We start from the raw sequence: 20132 nt of genomic DNA, 5'->3' as shown, positions 1-20132 counted from the left end.
GGGCCACAACCGTTAGCTTGAATTTGGCGTCGATTTCTGCTGCCAGACGCTTTGTTTTAGTAGCTGGACGAGGAAACACAGCCGGCTGTACTAACCTGTATCGATGTGCGCAGTATTTCGTTCTTTTTTAAAGCTTTTCATTAATGTTTTGGGCTTCTTACCTATCGGAGTGGCATTTAAACGAGTGTTGCTCTTACGCGAATGTACGCGGTATACGTTATCAAGATCTCGAGTAAAACGATTTTCTCTTCTTATGGACTTCTGGTCATATTAGGTATGCAAGCGCATAGAAAGAAAAGAGTTCTCAAGAAGTCTGTTCCACTGGATTTATTGTGACGCCCGTATACGTATACGTTTATGAAGTGTTTTGAGATGACCAAAGTGCGATAGCATGACTTCATGGTAAGTTGAAAAGCCCTCTATGATCTTCGCGCTAAATATTTCCGGCTTTAGTTAATAGATGTCCCAGTAAACTCTTGTAAGGGTACTGAAGTATTTATGCTCCACAACGCATAACGCTCAGCAAAAAATCTTCAGCAAGAGGTTAATAAATGCCACGCAGCTAGAATTTGGCTCACTTTCTCACTTGTTTTCACTGTCCCAGTTACTGCAGGGTACGTTATTTACCGTTACAATAGCACGTTATTCTCAGAAAGAAATTAAAGTGTTCCATGTACTAGAGATAACCAGAGGCTACAAGTGTAGAACTATAGAAATATCAATCACGTCTGTTGGACTCGAAATCTAAGCCATGAAACCATAATCCTTGTCAAGGCGGGTTCCCTCGACGAAGGTGTTGAGAATTCGTCAATGCTGAGGATCGGCTCCCAGTCGTGAATTGTAGCAAACACTTTACTGAAGATCCTTAAAGATGCTGCATTCTCGAGAACCTCAATCTATGGTCTCGCTGGCAAAATTTCACAGTGCTTAACGGAAGAATTCCGTCAGTTGCGAAGAGCGAGTTATTCCTTCCCAAGAATTGGCTTGGATGGGGCGCGTATCACGTTTACGTATTTTAACTGTTTGCTTGGCTGGTCTATTCCGAAATGTTTGTCGGTAGGTAGGTGATGACTGTTTGAAAGGCAACGCGGCTGTCTTTCAAACAGTCATCAGCCCTTCTAAACTGGAAATAGAAACAAAGATACATTCTTTTTATGTATAAGCAGGGAGGTTTACCAGCGTATAAGTGTTCGCCCACATGCTACTCTGCAATGGCGGGTGTATATCAAAGGTAAGGACTCTAGAAGGAGAGCAGAATAAAGTGTAAAACGTGTACTATTAGACTATAGGATGTACTGGAATTAAAGAGTAATATACAGAACAAATATGCCAACATTTTCTCCAGGTCCTTTGACACTGAAACGCATATTAGGTCGTCGACACTCTCCATCGATGCAACGTCAAGCACACAACTTCTGTTTGATTATCTTCAATCAATGGGCTTCCTCTCGAAACTCAATCTTTCATCAGGACAATGTGCATCATATAAAAAGCCAGTAGTGGAGTCAAGGCGACTAAATTATTCGGAACAACAGGGATCACAAGAGAAAGGAAGGCTTCAAGTAGTGTCACATTGTTTTCGTTCTAAGCTAGAAACACACACGCACCACATTTGCTTATACGATACATCTCACGTACTATTCCTCTTTCAATTTCGAGCAATATTGAGAAGAGCATTCTTCAAATGTCAGTATGTGGCCCCGACGGAGAGTTTTGCGGGGCTAGCATTGGGCGAGCTTTGCATAATTTTGCAAACCTTCGGGAGGTTTCTTAAGTTTCGCGGCAGCCGGCGGTGACCCAGCAAGAATAAACACACGTGGCTAACAGGCGTAAAAGATGGGTGCGTGGCTTACCTGAAGGCTTGAGAAATAACACTACAAGTGTTTCTCACCAGATACTGGCGTAGGGTGCTCTCAGCCCCGTAGCGTCTGCTCGCCATCAGCCCATCAGTGTTTCGTCCCTTATATGTAAGGGACGAAACAAAACATCTTCGCATTATTTATTGCTTTTCCTTGTTTCAAAACCTTTAACTGTCACGTCGAAATTCTTATATTGAATAATAGTGCTGTTGTTTTAACGTAGGGTTATACTGCGCATAACGTAGACTGTCCTGGTGCACAATCAAACGTATCTTTACTGCTTTAAAAAAATTAAATTATGGGGTTTTACGTGCCAAAACCACTTTCTGATTATGAGGCACGCCGTAGTGGAGGACTCCGGAAATTTCGACCACATGGGGCTCTTTAACGTGCACCTAAATCTAAGTACACGGGTGTTTTCGCATTTCGCTCCCATCGAAATGCGGCCGCCGTGGCCGGGATTCGATCCCGCTACCTTGTGCTCAGCAGCCTAACACCATAGCCACTGAGCAACCGCGGCGGGTGTCTTTACTGCTTGTAAGCCTAGATCAATGTAGCTCTAGCGAAGCTTCAACAGGTTTCTCTTTGACAACTGGACGGTGTCTGCCGTCGTTCTGAGATCTTGTCCACGTTCAGTGAGGGTATCATCTGTGTCATCATGCACTGACAGGACTACCAGAAGAAGTGGGGTCAAAATATGGATTGACGTTCTCAAACGTTTCGACCCGGGTCCTTTGTTGCCCAACGGGGGAAATGAAAGTGTGGTCACTGTCGATAGCTTAAGGAATGACATTTCTCAAACTTTAAACGCTCAAGATGAGCATTCATCGAACCCTTGAAAAAAATGTTTGACTTCTTGCAACGTGACCACTGGCAGGTACTCCCCGGCACCGAGGTGACGTCATCGTAGATAACGTTACTTTGAACCTCGTATATCTTGAATTTCGGCAGGAAGCGGCATAAAACCGGTCGCAGCTTTCGAACGGTGGAGATAGTCTTACAGCCCACAACACCCCACAACTCAGCGGCTCGTAAAAATTAAAGAAATAGCAACAAGCATAAAACCGTGGAGTCACTGCCGTGTCAAGCCTCTCTCTCTTCTTTTTTTTTTTTTGTTGAACCCCCGCGAACTCAACAAGCAATCTTTGCCTCTTCTGCGCCTTTTTCTCCCCCCTTTCTTGCCTCTCTTAAACGTTTATTGATTTATTCTAGTTGTCCTACGTGCTGGCAAGCTCGTGAGACTGAGTCCCACCAGCCCGCGCATGACAAGAAGCCAGTGACCTTAGGCGACCGGCTCAGGTTTGTCCGGTTGCATCTCCTCGCCTCGGTGACGAGCCCAAAATCAAAACAACATCGCAACAGGAGCCAGCGTCCCCTCGTGGGGGCCTCAACAAAACTGGATGACCGGCCCGCGTCCGCCGGATAGACAAGACGCCTCAGCAACGACGACGTCCTCGGCTCCACTGTGGACTCTTGTTGGCAGAGACTCCTAAAGCGTCACCGTCTCCGGGCAGTCTCGCAGTAAACTTCCGCTGACTCGCCGTCGTTTGAAATTCCTAGTGAGTCAGACAGCGTCTCCCGTGAGCGACTCGATCGGCGACTACCCCCCCGCTGCTCCCCCGGAGTCATTCCTCCTTCTTCTACACAGACGCCCTGCTGTGGACTGACGAGCACATTATTACACCCACGATGCGCTCTCCGGTAAGATATAAAAGCCACCCCCGCGGCATGCCAATCAGTTCTTTCTTCGCACCTTGGGTTCGGAGTTCAGGGTCACAGAGTCTGCACTTCTGGTTGCAAAACAGGCCAGCCACTCTTCTTACCTCCCATGGTTTGAGCTCACATAATATACTGTCTACAATGGAGCTTTCTTATTAAAGAAAACAAAGTGCCAATGGGAGAGAACAAACGTGTGCTTGTTTTTTCTTTCTCTTGAAAACGGGGCAGTGGAAAGAAATACATCGTCTGTTCAAAGTTGAGCTGGCCCACCGGCTTCACGCTATTCGCGTCTTTCAAGTTCAAGGCCGCGAAGCCTTTACCCTGCCCTGCCGGTTTCAGCGGATTTCAAATACATTGTGCAACATAGCTTTCCTTTTAGAACACTGCATAGTGGGAGTAGATATCTCGCATATTTTAAGATAAGCTAAGCAGTGTCTCGCATACTACGTCATCGTTGACGCCTTTGATGTTCACGGTCGCGAATACTTGTCTGGGCGCTGCTGAAAAGCCACCATCTTAACCCTTTCCTTATCGAGTTTTCCTTAACCCTTTCCTTATCGAGGTTTCAAACACTGCGCCTTAACAATGCCGAATTTGTTGCGAAGTGAGAGAAAGCTGGGAGAGTTACAGTTCACTTTTTCCATGACGCGGTACTGCGCAGTCCGTCCTTGATGCTATCGGATTTTGTCCTCCTGACGTGTGTATTCCGCGCATCTTTGTGCCTCCGCCGATGCTACAATTACTTAACCTATTGCGTGACATCTGCACGGCGTTCAGCAGGAGACGAGAACATGCCGTTTCTAGGCGTTTGATCGAGGCTACTGACACCGCTTACCGATCGCGATTGTCATGTCGCTTGACGCTGAGCCTGACTTAACACAGACTTTGATGAACGCGATTTTGCAGGAAGGCTGTTGCAACTCAACTTTCGAACGACGTGTATTTGGTTCGTTGGTCTCTGTGTAACGTTTCGCGCAGGATGTGCTTGACGAGCAAACTCAAAGTTTCGAATTTGATTCCTTAAGCGGGTTACCTGATTAAGGTGTCCGGTTCATATTATGGTGCCGACAAATGCACTTATTTTCTTGCCTCTGAATAGAACATACGAGAAGGGAATATTTTCTTTCGGGATGTGGTCGTTGACTGCATAAAGGGAAGTCGAGGTAATTAGTTCTAGGATTTAAAAGAAATTTACACCCTTTGGTGGTAATCTTGCCTCCGTACCTTATTATTCATTCACCTCGCTTACATTCCCTTTCTTTAAAACTCTGCGCTCGTAAATGTCCTCTCAAGAACGCTATGTCACGCTGATGTGGCAGTGCATTTGGGACTTGAAAGCACCGAGAGTGAGGCGTTAGAAAAATAAAAAACTGCACAATATAGACCCCGAGTATTGTTTGAGAACTAGTTAGACCCGACAGGGCACACTTTTTATAGCGTGCAGCCTAAGCTCGTATGTGTTATCTACAGCAGTCTGTACGACATAGTCGAGGGCGACATATGATCAAATGGAGTGATGAGTATAGAAAATTCATGGGCACATGATGAGTTCAACTGGCACTGGACAGCGGTCAGTGGAGAACATTTGAGAAAGGTCTTCATTTTCACACAGGCTTTAAACATGATGATTATCATTATGGTCGTGACATGACAGCCCGTAAATAGTGAAAAGTAAGTGTAGAAACTCACTAATCACTAGGGAGTCCACATATTGATAGGTCGTGGCAGTGGGCTGCCAAGCCCTTTCTTTTGGGGCATCTAGGAAAACTAGCACTGCTTCATTTCGCATAGGTGAAGGATAAAGAAGTAAACTATTACAAGTGCCCCACTCAGTCATTTCGGCTTAGATTCGACTTAACAAGCAAAACAACCACCGTAGAGGTCTGGCTGTTCCTAGCGGTAGCATTTTCAGCATGAACTAAACATGTCACGTTCACAGCGCATGTCTACTTTTTCGTCTTACTGTGGCGCTAAGCCACAGCGAACTAGGCCTCCTTCAAACGTCTGGCGATGGTCAAAACCACAAACACACAATGTTCCCCCTCAACGAAGCTGCCGTCCTGAGCATGCATACAGTACAGGCTACGAGATTGTGCGAAGCATGGTTTACAGGGAAGCTTCAGACCGGGCATAGTTCGTGAAGGCTGCCACAGCAGATACTCGGCCAGGCGTCTTAGCTGTGAGTGAGCAGCTTCCTTCCTGAGAAATCCGTATGGATTTCATTTGTAGCTTGGTTCTACATTCAGTGGGATGACAGTCATTCTCTTCGAAGAATCAATCTAACTTCCGCAGAAAAAATTGGTTATTTTGTACAAAAACAGCTTTGGGAAGCAGGGTCTGCATTGATGAACAAAATTCTTAGACCACAACTTTTCATGGGAACATTTGCTGACTAATCGTGATGTTGGGCGTATTATTGGCGAAGGTGGAAAGTCAATGACAAACAACTGTTACGAACGAAAAGCTTCGTGAATTCAATCTCTGAATTTTCTGAGTCGCGCAAGGACCCTGCAGTAGGCGCGCTCGGTTATAACTTTCATCAAGGTGCAGACAACAAGGCGTGTAAAGAATGGTACAGCTCGAAGAGGAAGTCTGTCAACTCATACCTATTTGGTTTCATAAGGAACAACCACCTTTACGAATTCATTTTGCTTCTAAGCTCTGAGCCTACATGCGTAAATTTGTTTTCTTACTCTGAAATCGTTTTTTTTTTATTTTTTGTTTTTAATCATTACTCAGGTGATTCAGGCCACAGAGTTGTCGACAAGAGCTAGTGATTCAGCTAGAATCTGATCGAATAATAATAATAATATACTTTATCACACAAGGTTACAAGACACAGTGTACATATCAGGCCCGCCAAAGCTACATATCTATAGGGTTTGAGCGGCAGTGCCTGGCAGGCGGCAGGACTACATTATTTTGATTCACATACATATTGCATTATATGATGCCATTGAGAAGAAAAATATGTACATTTATCTTCAAAACGTCTTCCTTATGGCTCCAAGCACCTTTGTGACATCTGCAAAGAGGATAATCTTCAACAAAGTGTTGGGTTATATATGCAACTCGCAACGATTAACCTTGCGCGCTGAGACTTGTTGTCTTGCTGTCCTCATAAAACTACGGTCACTTAACAATGTCACATATAATGAAACGTGATAGATCATTACAGAATCAGCAACAACGTCAGAAGGCAGGAGCACGAATAGACAAATCTACGTGCCATCCTCACAATTCCCACCTTTGCTAAATGATTGCTGCGCCATGGTTCCCTCTGGTAACCATTCGTCAAAAAAAAAAAAAAAACTTAATGCCTCCGGTGATACGATCACGGACATCATCGAATTCCGCTATATGGTCAATTTCCGTAATGGCGGCATATTTAGCCCATAAGGAATGCTGTAGCAACCCTCTGGACCGATCAGAGTTAACAAGACGGCGGAAACTCGACAGCACGGAGAAATTTGGCAACAATGTCCAGAATGGCAATCCCTGCTCTCTGCAGTGCCGATCAGCGCGAGCGACGGATCGCGGCACCCCTGGCTGGTTCGAGCATTTGCGTCGAACGCGTACACGCGCCAAGGCGCGGTGCGAGCCGTTAAAATGACCCTCGGCCGGCCAACGGTTCGCCTGTCCGGCCGCTTCGAGCGACGTCGAGTTTTTAGAAAGCTCGTCCTTGAATTCATCCGGTCGTTCACCGGTCGCTTCCCTCCTCCTCAAACCCACGCCCTCTCCCCCTCGTCCACTCCCGCGCTTGGTGTACGCGGTCACACTGCTGCGTTTACGGGCAAAAACAACAGGGCATTTTTCACAACAGCATCTGCCTACGGACCTCCCCAAGAAATGAATTAAGAAATCCGGCGAAGGTGAACTGCGCGGCTGTGACGCAACTTGTTCCTGTGTTTCGAAAAGGGAAACGGTAATCGTGTGGGAGAGTATAGACAGTCCAGCACGTAGCCCAAGACTTCGCCTTTCTTTTTTCAGTTTGTCTCCGTCCTCTTCTTCGTTGCTCTAAGCGCCACCGGTCGGGGAAAACACGTAATAAAGAAAGATGTATAAATTACAGTTCGCTGACTCGGTCGACAGTGTTTCTTTGGCGGGCGTGCTCGGTTTCTAGTCGCGTCAGGCTGTTTCTGTCACTACAGCTTTTCGCTCATTTGTCGGCTGGGTCGTTTATAGAGGGGAGAGGTCGCGATTTTATTTATAGACACTTAATCGGATAGCCCTGTTATTCGAGAAAGCCCACGGGGTGTTCTTTTCGCAGTTATTCGCTCGTTACTTTAGTGGGCCGTTCTTTGGTGCATGTGCCGTTACACGAGGGGAATACTGAAAAGGCTGCGTTGATTTAGCACAGTAAGAGCGAAACACAGATAGCGAGGAAAGAAGACGTCGGCACGGACTGACATAAAGCATGGAATTGATTTAGCGTACCGGGCAGATCTAACGGCGCACAACCGCTTGCAGAGCATCCGTGAGCATAAATCATTGTGTAACCCAGTATCACGCAGCAGTGCTTTGCGTACTATAAAACCTGAACGAAACGTGATTGAACAGAATGATATTTAATAATGAACTTTTGTGCGATTTCATGTCCGCAAGTATGAACTCAGCGGATGCAGTCGATCGCTGAAGGTCATGCCACGTGGTGAACACGATGAACCTTGTGGCTGAACCTAAGTAACGCCAGAAGGTTCTTCCGGCTAAACGCAAAAGAACGTCAAGACACCCACTCTGCACCACTGCAAAATGGAACAGTTAGTTTGCGTTTGGAACAGCGATTCCTTCAAACATGCCAGAAACCTCTTCACCACTGTTCCATTTTCAATAATCGCGTTCGTAGAACCTTGCTTTTCAGCATGCACACGAGGAGACTAACACGCTTTTAATACAAATCTGGTGTTTGTTTCATACATCAACGAACCATGTACTGTCGGTCACAAGAAGTTTCTGGGGCAGAAGTTTCGCTTCGAATGCGAATTCCTGCTTGTTCAAGGCATGATGCTTCTCATTTAATTAATCACTCTGCCACTAGGTCACAATACTACATCAGACTGGCACCAGGGTCATTTAAGAACAATCCTACCGAAACTTTGAGTTCGGTGTTACATGCCCAGTTGCACGTCCACAAAAGCAAACATCTGTGCGAATGCAGAATTGAACAAATAAAACCACCCTATTCGCACTTCGGTAGTCCTCGTGAGGAAGACCATCGAGGCAGCAGCGTTCAGGACTCATTGCTGTGCGATTCGAGGAGCCCACAGCGTCCACACCAGACGCGTTTCATTCGTGCACGCAGGGTTGTCTGAATGGGAATGGACTTGCATAGGCTGCAGGCTGAAATCAACTATTAAAAGCAGCCTTCGAGTAATTCATCGAAACTATCATCACGAGCACATTACATTGATGCGAGAGGGAAGTGGGGGGGGGGGGGGGGGTTCTGTGGCACTCCGGGAAGGCAGGTGGGGTTCCTCAAGGCCAGAAAGTTTGGGAGTCCCTGCCGTAAACTTTAGTGGCCGAGAAGACGTGTTTTATTCATTTGCACCAACTATTTTGTGTTTAATCCAGGTACTGCAGAACACGATATAGCCCAATTAACGTGACTCCATGGTAGTGCGTATCTTCACTATAATCACTTGTGGTCATGGTCATCGTTTATGAGTGTGATGATCCTGATGATGTCGGCATGGCTTATTTCCACACTAAACACGCGTACTTATCACGATAGTCCAACAGTACAAAAACAGAAATATAGCTTTTGCGTTTATGCAGCAGCTTATTATTTATAGCAGTCTTATTAAATTGCATTTGAGCCATGAGAGCCTTATAGCACATCTCCTCTGGTCATCTAGACTGGTCACCGCAAGAGTTCAGCAGCCTTCTTTTATCGCGTACGCTCAAGAACACATGGCCTTGCCGAAGAGAGATCATTACTCAGTGGCAAAGAAAAAGAGAGAAAGCGCGTCGTTTCGAACTACAAACCAGAAGCGAGAGCGGCAGTTTCCGCCACACATTTCACGGAGGCGTTTCGCTTCGCCGCCTTGCGCAGTCAAGGACACGGTCTGCACATTTCTTGCGCGTTTTTTTTTTTCTTTTGTTCTATTGGTTCAAAATCTTGAGCAAAGAGCCAGTGGTCACATATACAAGATTTCATAAGAGGCTCACTTCAATTGCTGATTCCTTAGACTGAGAAACCAGACGGTTCGTGACTCAATGTCTTACCTTCCAGACGACAGGCTCAAGCACACGCACTTATACGGTCCTTTGTGGTACATTTTATTATACGGCGCAATCTCTTGAGATCTGCGGGCAAGTCTGGTTTACCCTGTGATACAATGAAGGCTCGGGTGGTATATTTGTATGTGGCGAAACACCTTTCATTTTTTTACTTCACGTCGCTCGTTCGCCGGTGACGTTTCTGTTATGAGACATCTCCACGCACACCATAACTCCTGTAAACGTCCAGAAGGAATCGCTAAATTTTCGTCCATTCATTCACGAGGGATATGACCACGCCGTATGTGATATGGTCACGTTGCGTGATCCCGGCACGTGGCCATGGTTGCTTATTATTGACACACGTATATTGTTTGTCTACATCGCTTCCACGTCACTTGCTACAATGTGACAATATCTTCTCGTTCCGGTAATCTACTGGACAGCTATTCATTTATGCCATCTCACCCGCCGTGGAAACGTAGTGGCTTCGGTGTTGCGCTGCCGAGCCTGAGGTCGCGGGTTCGAGTCCCGACCGCATTTCGGTGGGGGAGGAATGCAGAAACCACCCGTGTACCGTGCATTGCATGTTCCGTAAAGAATCCCAGGTGGCCAAAAATAATCCGCAGTCCCCCACACTACGGAGTGCCTTATATATATATATATATATATATATATATATATATATATATATATATATATAACGCCGTGGTTTTGACACGTGCAGCTCAATAATTTAATTATTTATACCATCTCTTATTTTTCTGGTTTGGTGTTTTCTGTCCATGAAATTCTGCACGACGCCTTTGAGCAGACTTCAGCGATGCTAATGCAGTATCTTTTCTTAGGTACTTTTTTTGTGTTGTATATAATTCACGCCGAATTTCTTATTTATGACGTATGCTTTGTCCGTTGCCCGCGCATGCGGCGAAATTATCAGCAATTTTTCTTATTGCCAATACACACACGCGCATGTTAGAACTCCTGCTCGTGGTCGAAAAGAGGCGTTCAACTTTTTCACTCCGTTAAAATCTACCATACATGTTGTGACTAACGCGTGATGAGTTGCATATTATCACGAGATGTGGCGTTCGCCAGCGGACCTGTAAGCGCAGCGGGGACGTTCCTGGCCCGGGCTTACAGCCCGCACCAGTGGACATTAATGTTTCGTCGCTCACTTCCATACCTTTCTGTGCAGTTAATACTCTGCAACCACTCCATGATGTGGATATATTTTCCTTGCTTCCATGCGTCAAGCGAGCGTTTTCTTATTTCGACGTTATACAATTTAACCCGAGGCTTTTGAGCGAACTTCAGTAATGTTTATGTGGCTCATTTGTCGAGCTTCAAGGAATACGGGAATTAGTTCATGCCTGCTTTCTTTACCATTAATTTCTTTTTTCACCTGCCCGTGGGAAATGATGAATCAAATCCGCGGAAGCTCGCAAAGTGGAGGAAAGTGTATGAAAGGAAACAAAAACTACCATCTAGCCGAAGTTGTAGCACGACGTTACAAAGAGAACCCATGCGGGTCCTGGATTTGAACGCCGGACCAAGAAGAATTTTTCTTCAACCGCGATGCTTTCTTTCTGAGGAAACCCGTATTGTTTCCCCTTGTTGCATCGTGCCATGATTCGGGGGAATGACAATGTTTTCCCCTTTACATGTGTATACCTTAAGGAAACAAGTTTTTGTTTCTCCACTTTCGTCATTTTTTTACGGTCTCTGTTATTTAGAACATTCAGGTGACGTCAGGAGCAGGAAATTGCTGCACAATTCAGAGATTTCTCTCCTGTATGAATTGTCCTATCTTGTGGCTCTGAAATCACGAACATAAAACAGGGTATCAACCACTTGCTGATCGTGACGTCACAAATCAATAGGACACCAAGACAAAATTATAAATAAATTAATTTGTTTGCTTTAATTCGTTTCAAATCTGGCACAGTGGACATGGAGGCACCCCGCAGTTCGCGAAGGGCTCCGAATTCTGGGTATCGAACCCGTAACCGTGCGCTTAGTAGCTTCACGCCGTAGCCACTGGGCCACCGCAGCTGGTTGACAAGATACGTGACGTCAATTTTCACTCAGGGAAAAAGTGATGATCGGGAACAAATTTTCAATATTCCATACCACTGAACAGAGAAGCAGAATTTGTCGAGTCTTCATTGTGGTCGTCTGCTATTCATGATATGCGTATCATGCATATCATGAATAGCAGGCAGTTTGGTTCCATGATTGAGCTGTGGCGCTGCTGATTACCGGGGCCTGAATATTACTTTAGGAGCACGCTCCTACACTTTGTGAGGCATTTAAATCCCCTTCAACGGTCCATGCCGATTTGTCCACTCCTATACGTCAGGCTTGCCTTCGCTTTTTCTTTTCATAATTGGATTTTTCTTAAAACTCATTGGGATGCTAACGCTTCCCCTTTTCGTTTATTTTTTATTGGCATTTACGCCTGCTGTACCTACCTGGTGGTGCGGGCTTCCCCATTTTATTTTTACTTTTTTAATGCTTGGGGACACAGAAAGCAATATACGTAGCTTACCCGACACGAGCCCGACCCGCGGGCCAGGCCAGGCCTGGGCTATCAGGCAGGCCCGAGCCCGGGCTTTCGGGCGGTAGCAGAACAGAAGCGGTAGAAGGACCAGATGATGTGCTCTATATCAACCAGATCATTACACTCCGTACTATACAGTGCGTTCAAGTGTGGATTCGGAAAGTGGCTGATAACAAGATTTTCGAGCCGTGATCGCTGTTCATTTCAGTCGAGGTAAAGGGCTGTCGTGCATCATGTTGATTCGATGTAGGGTGTCATGTATAAACGAACGTTCCAGAATACTGGAGTTAAATGTAGGCACGGTACACGTATTGTGAACCTTATCACGCTGAACGGGCGTCACCACACAAAACTGTCTTGCGTTCGGGCAACACCGACGCTCCCGCATTCGATGCAGACGTATCGTGTTCTACGGCAAATTCAGACTCAGAACCAGAATCGATAACAGTTTTTATTTTCTTCAAGGAAAAATGGTTTTTCCTTGAGGTAAAGCTCCAAAACTCAAACGAAATCTCGTGCGATGATCAGTGGTGAATCCAAAAAGTTCGGTCATCAAGAATTTTGGGCTAAATTGATTTTGTCCTTTCATAACGGGCTCAACGGAACGGTTTATATTTTTTCCTCCTGTGCAGGTTTCTGTGGTACTGCTGCTTGGGCTGTTCTGCCTGTCGGTGACGTCAATACCCGCAGGCTACCCTGTGGCCAACCCGTACTCCCTGGTGTACTCCGACTACCCGCTCCCGTACCACAACGGTTACGCCCAGCCGTACCAGGCCACCTACCAAACTGGCTACCAGCCTGGCTACCAGTACTACCCGTCCGGTTACCAGCCCGGCTATCCCGGAGGCCACCAGACGTTGGTCGTAGGACTCGGGTGCGTTGAACCGCGCTGGCAGCGACGGCCCAGGTTTGCTGTTGTATCCAATGCTCCGTGTCATTCTACAACGCCCACACTACGAACCGAATGAATAAGTGACGAGGCAAGGCTGGGCGCCTCAGCGCAGTAGCATTTGCTGTTGACTTTCAGATGCCGCAAACTTCCAGACACTGCAGCCTTCTACAGCGTCAGCTTGAAAGCACTTTCGGTGAACACCTGCGTCCTCTCCGGGGCTCATACCTTTGGAACCACGTGACACGCGAGCAGGTGCACGTGCCTGCATTTGCTGTTAAGAGGTAATCCACGTGTGCGGATCAGTAAACGCAGAGGAGATTACAAATTGAGGCGAAACTTTTGCAGGGGCTGAGTGGACCCTATAGGTACACACTGACGACTTATAAAACGCGTGTGTATGGTGAACTCGAAGAGTCTGTAAGAACTTCCCAAGACCTGCAATTCAATTAATAGAGCAAGAGGGCACCGCGCCAGAAAGCGAAACTATGTGCTACAGGTCTCCGAAAAAAAAAAATTTTCGGGCTATGCTCAAGTCATTACGAGGAGAAAAGAAATCAGCGCGCGGGTGCTTCGAGAGCGGCGCGCCGACTCGCTTTTCCTGGTAATTGCCATTGCAGACAGATGCATGCATGGGAAAGGCCCCATGCAGGGGGGACTCTGCCTCTCGCATTTCAATGAGCCTACAATTCACGGGTCGAAGATCCATATATGCTTGCGCCGCTGTGTTGCTCGCTTGGTTGGGAGCAGCACCGTTCGTCCAACTAACCGGGGAAAAAAAAGCAAATTAACAAGTCTTGCTTGTTCGCTTCCCTTTCAAGCGTGATGATCTTAGTGCTTTCGAAGCTAGGTGCCTATAGACTTGACCTCTTGGCCGCGTGACTCACTCTGACTGTAATTATTACCGCTGCGAGTATAAGCGACGTCAGTCCGCTGACGTCTTTGCTTTAGAAGGTGCTCAATCTTCCAGTCACATGACTTGTTCTTCTCTTTTGTCTCTGTTGCTTGGCATATAGAGTAACGTAAGCCATGGAAAGTGAAATGGCTCAAAACAAGAACTCGTGTCTGAATGAAACAACAAGAATACGAACGGAGGTCCTCTTTTTTTTTTTGTAGAAGTGAAGCACTCCTATTGATCTAACGCTCTTCCCACCACAACGCTCATTTGTTATCTGTTTTCGTTGCGGATCATCCGGAAAAAATTACGCTCGCCGATGTTTACGCTGTGTTGAATCTGAGTTTGTTCACCACGTCCATGGATAAAAGAAGAAACGAAAGACGCAGGTTGACAGAGTCGACGAAACATGGTATTTATTTAGTGCTTCATTCATTTGTTTCTTTATTCGTCTCTCGGACAGCTTCCCGAACGATTACTGCGTCACCCGGAGAGAGTGAGTTGCCGCAAGCGAATAAACGCAGCAACAACAAATCGTGCTTTACTAGTGACGAAGAAAACACAAAGCACAAGTTATCGCACGAGAATAATTACTAGCGCGAAAAGTAAATGGTTCAATATTTCATTTAATATAATGATTACGCAGTAATAAATTATAAATATAGACTGGCGGCAAGCTTATATTTACGATATTAACACTGCGACTCCCAATTTAATTGTGCTTGCTCTCAAGCGCATCCTGTCAAAACTGCACAGTGACGGAGGACTCATTCGAGCAGAGTGAATGGAACAAAAGCGGAAAACCTTATCTTTTTTTAAGGTGTTTAGCCTGAGGACATGTGAAAATACTTTAGACGTGTGCACCAGAAAACTTCCGTGACTCCTGGCGCAGTGACAGTGGAGTGGCAGTGGAATGACAGTGAGTGGAGCACTTACAGCTCCGACAAAATGTTCTTTGTAGATAAGGTTGGTCTATCTGTCTAACGCGAGGAAATCTGCTACAATCATGGTGTTCTTCTTCTATTCCTTCGAGCGTATCGGGTTGCTTACTTGCATCGATAAGTCCGGCGAGTCTACTACGCATATCCTTCGATATTCTTAGGCTAGCATCTTCCAGGCTTCGCCGGTGGTCATTGCGATGACCGTGGTTGGCATCATCCATCATCATTTCCAACTGCGTCGTCTATTTCCTTTCTTTTAGTTGTCTTGGCTTGTAAGGAAAAAAAACAGAAAGAGCAGAGGGCGAACTGTTGCTTGTCTGCGACTCACGCCACCACTTGTTTACCCGCGCCGAGACAACGATTGATCGGCCACTCTGGGGAAGACCGCACGTCGAAAGCGAAGCAAAGCGGGATGAATTCGATTGTTTAAACTTTACTTAGATAAGCATTCTAGCTTGCCTTCGTACGCCCATGTGGATGTGAAAGACGCCTTGTTGCCTTGAAGCTCTAGCTCAGCACAAAGATAACAAGAAGTATGAAACTTAAGTTCGTAGCCCTTACGGAAAGGTGTGAGGCAATTGGTGCATGGAAGCGTTCAGTGAGTGCTGGCCATGTTTCAAGGGGTTTTCCTTACAGTTAGCTTGCTTCTTCAATTGATTGATTGATTGATTGATTGATTGATTGATTGATTGATTGATTGATTGATTGATTGATTGATTGATTGATTGATTGATTGATTGATTGATTGATTGATTGAAGTTTAGTGCTGGTTTCTACAACCCATCCACGGTATGGATTATCGTTCACCTTGTGCTAGCAAGACAGACAAACCTCCAGCTGTCCGCTTGGAACGACAGTTGTATAAGGAGTACGCGGCAGGCTCCTTATACAACTGTCGGCAGGAGTACGCGGCTGTCTGAGGGCTTGCGTTTGAGCCGTCGCGATAAGGAGTGAGATAACGTTTCACCTAATGACTTCCCTGTTTAGCGCCCAATTATCCTGGCTGATTTTCGTTCCCTTATGCAGCTCCCACGGAGGCCACGTGCTGTTTCCGACCAGGGTGCCGAACGCGCGCCCTGTGCTTGTTCCCCTAGTGCCGGTGGTGCAGCAGCAGCAGCCCTCCAGGCGGCCCGAGTTCCCGGACAGACAGGACAGGCCACTGGTTGTGAACCCCAAGCAGGTGAGTGAACACCAGGTGATCAGAGTACGGAGAATGCGGCAGCACTGCACCGCACGACGCCCTTTGTTCAAATCGAGGGGCCTCCTATGGACACAGAAGTTTACGCGGAGAAATTACCGTGTCACGAATAAGAGATACGCAGCAGCAGGGTTGGGAACCTTCCTATGGACATGGAGGCTTACCAGACACTGTGTCACGAACAAGTGACACACAGCAGCAGAGTTGGGAAATGCCCCTTTTAGGGAAATAACCCTCGATGGAAACATTAAGCGTTCGTAAAACGGAGTTACCATAGCGCGGACAAGTGTCACAAACAAAAGGCACACAGACCCAAAACCAAGGTTCTATGTGTCCCCCTGATCAATGCACCGGACACACGCAAGCCCCCCCCCCCCCCCCCCCCCCTGCAAAGGAATATTTCTGTGTTAAAATGCGGCTTTCCCTTCCATACCCCCCTTTCTCCCCCTACCCAGTCTCTGGTCAAGTGGAGGCCCCCCACCACACCCGAAAAAATTTCTCGCTACTCCACCGCTAAGGGGCACCGAGATCGGTCAGTTGACAGAACCGAGGACACACACCGAGTGCTGAGTGGTTGTGCTGCTGCGCACTAACGCACTTCAGGTTACCGCCTTGCGCGAGGCAGCGCAAAGGCGTCAGCGGCACCAAGCCTGCACCGCCACCACCGCTTCCTCACTGCTATGGGCATCCTGCACAACCACGCACACGTTTCTCCTGTGAGACGTCAAAGCAGATTTGTGCGCGTAGGCAATGCAAATATAAGCAAGACAAGTTACCCTCGTCTGAAGATGGCCGCTAAGGAAAGGCGCTGGCTATCGCTGATGTAAATGCTGAGGTCTCACTGACGGAAGCTTCGACGGCCCGCTAAATATAGGCGCCCTCGACGACTTCTCCAGTGGAGGAACAAGAAAAAATATCGAAGATAGGAAGGAAAATGGCCAAAGCCGCTTCGGTGACGCTTACGTCACACCTGATGCAGCTTCTACGCGGATTAGAGATAATGACGCACGCTCCTTCGAATTCCCTTTTGTAGACGTCGATCTGCATTTTTTTTCCTGAAACTAACTGCAGAGTTTATTAACGTAGTTCGATAGTTTGAGGAATCGGAAGTTGTAAATGGGAGGCTGTGTTACTCGCTTGTGCAGTTTATTTTTTTTCTTTATCCAGTTTGTTTGCGCTACACCTTATTCACGAGCAATTCAAGAGTCCAACTAGCTATAAGTACAACAAAATTGTATGCAGAGTTGTCGGAATTACGTGTCATCTGCTTAACCCGAGCTTGCCGCCAAATAAATCTTTATTTTCCGTGTCTCGTTCACCTCTGTCGCGCTCTTTGCATTCCTCTTATTTCGCCTTCCTTCGTCTTGATTTGCATTCACCACTGTAGGCAGAGCGTCGCGGAAAACCGTGCGGAAAGTCGGGTGAACGCTACGAGTTTTCGAAATAAGAATGGGGACGTCAGGTATGTATCTTGTCTAGGAACGTCGACAATGCGATCGAAAGAAAAGAAACAATGGAAAATGAAGTTGAGATCGAAGCAACGAGTACACGCTTGACTTAAATGTATGCATAACAACGGCTTTTAGAAGGGGAAAAAAAAGTGAAGATGGTGAATGGTTGTGGCGGGAGGGGGGGGGGGGGGGGGGGGGGTCATGACGAGAAATTGAAACGCTCAGTAAGGGGCTGGAAAAACAATGATCAGCAGTCTGTGCGTTCGGTCAATACGTTATTAGCTTGAGACGAGCGCAATAATTGCAGATTATGCGAGTCAAGTTGACCTCAAAAACGTGTGTTTGGTGAAATTACGGCAGTCTTAAAAACACCTTTAATACCTCGCATAGCGAGTGTTATATCCCGCGGCCATCTGTACTTGACTGCCAATCTGACCGATAAAGGTAAAACTTCATTTCTTAAAATAGGTTTTGAGGCGGAAGGTCAATGTCATTTGAAAGATTTAGCTCATTATTAAACGCATTGCTCTCTACACAATACCGCGTTACTAGAGCCGTAAAGATTTAGCTCATTATCAAACGTATTGCTCTTTACACAATAGCGGGCTACTGGAGCTGTGGACCACAGTTGCAAGGCTAGTAGCCACATCTTGGGACATTTTATCTTCAACGCTTTACGTTTACTATAGGTTTACCAAGCCCATAAAGGTGTTACAGCTTGCAGAACACGAGAGTGCCTGAGACTTCGACTATGGCAAGAGCGCTGGTCGCACCATCTCGTGGCGTTTTGTTTAACCAGAACGCCTTAAAATGCTCCTTCACTGATGCCGCATTGTCCTCGCAGAAGAAAAAAAAAGAAAAAAAAATGCGAACTGCACATTAATGACTGCAGCTACCGACGCCTTTGCCACGGCGGGTAGTGAATGTTGCATCTATAGTACTGTGCATTTTTCTTTCTTGTGCATTAAAAAAATAATAATTTAGTGTATACTAGTAGAATGTTCTTTATTTGCATACAGAATTGCCTTACGAAAATTCGTGGAGTATTTTATGTGTTCGAGACAAAGCCCTTCGAAATTACAAAAAAAGAAAAACGCAGACCCTTCGCGCAATTTAGATGTCCTTTAATTTACGCACCTAGCGCATAACATTATAACAGGTGCAAGCGATCAATTTTGAATGTGGCGGATACCTTTGCGCAAATACCGTTAGGAAAGCTGTCACAGTGCATCTATATTCGGCGTTAATGTGGCATCATGCATAATAAATACGCGCTTCATATATGACGTCTGTTATGTGCCGATCTCTTTTTTTTTAGTTTCGGAATAAGCCTACTTGTACAAAGGAAATGTTTATTGCTTCATTAAATAAACATCCCTTCGCCAAACCAAGCACCACTAAAACCCGCATTCGCAGGTCATCCGGGCAGAGGAACCCGACAACCGCCGCCATAGCACCGGTCGTCACGAACCGGAAGAAGTCATCGACGTCATCGTGGACCGGAAGCCCGTCACCGCACAGTAGACGGTGCTGCTCCCGGCGGACGATACGGAAAAGTAACACGGGGAGAAAGGCATCAGAGCATTAAAGAACATGGAAACTCTCCTATGGTCGTGCTCCTTAGTTTAACATTCTCCATGACACGCTGAACTGAGTTGAGCTCAGATCGTAGCCCTAAAAATTTAACGGAAACGAAATTTTGGACCACGCGAGACGCCTATAGTGTAAGATAGCGTAGACATAGAACAGGCCTGAGTGCAATATTTTACGTTTGAAATACGAGTGGATGCAGAAAGGCCTCCAAAAGTAGACATTTTCGATTGCGAAACTGAACGAAACGTTGCTATAACCACTTGCCGGAAAGGACACATTTTACTTTTACGGAAGGGAACATTTCACTAAGTTCTAACACCCAAATGATTAATCATCTTGTTCCTATCCGCTTAATTTAGCCACCCGATAAATGGCCTATCCCCCTCTGTGGGTATGCGCCACAACCACTCACATCAACAACAACAACGACGACAAGTACAAGATGTTCGAGCTGCCGAATGCCACACCCCTGATGCAGACCTCACTCATGGTGCTGGTCAGTTTGGTACAGTGACTGCTGCTTTTGCTATGAGCGTCCGATCGATTCGTGCGGTTTGTCGTCACAGCTTGCTATAACGCTGGTACTTTCGATAGCGCCCGTCTTGTAACGGTACCTCAGAACCTGTTCTCGGCGTAGTTGGTGTTCACTAGGTGCCCAGAAAACGCGGAGAACGTATTCGTTCCCTAGTCGACACGCATTTCACCCGCTGTACAGGGTGTCCGAAAATTAACTGTGCGGTAGAAATGAGGTTCATAAAATTTGAAATTTTACTTACCGCCGGGCAGTAATCGCTACAGGAAAGGC

The 20132-nt window shown here is 46.4% G+C and overlaps 1 protein-coding gene across 1 annotated transcript; it reads left to right on the top strand.

Annotated features, from left to right (window-relative positions):
• The first annotated feature begins 3256 nt into the window (after positions 1 to 3256).
• On the top strand, positions 3257 to 19340 carry LOC126525883 (uncharacterized). The gene is made up of 4 exons (XM_050173850.3): positions 3257 to 3560; positions 12993 to 13234; positions 16112 to 16265; positions 19151 to 19340. The coding sequence occupies exons 1-4, from the start codon at positions 3549 to 3551 to the stop codon at positions 19256 to 19258; spliced, it is 516 nt and encodes a 171-aa protein (XP_050029807.2). The 5' UTR covers positions 3257 to 3548; the 3' UTR covers positions 19259 to 19340.
• Positions 19341 to 20132: the final 792 nt, after the last annotated feature.

The sequence above is a fragment of the Dermacentor andersoni genome, chromosome 8, assembly GCF_023375885.2.
Source record: "Dermacentor andersoni chromosome 8, qqDerAnde1_hic_scaffold, whole genome shotgun sequence".
Classification (NCBI taxonomy): domain Eukaryota; kingdom Metazoa; phylum Arthropoda; class Arachnida; order Ixodida; family Ixodidae; genus Dermacentor; species Dermacentor andersoni.
Note: the sequence above shows the minus strand (reverse complement) of the source record. Positions and strands in the feature narration are given on the sequence as shown.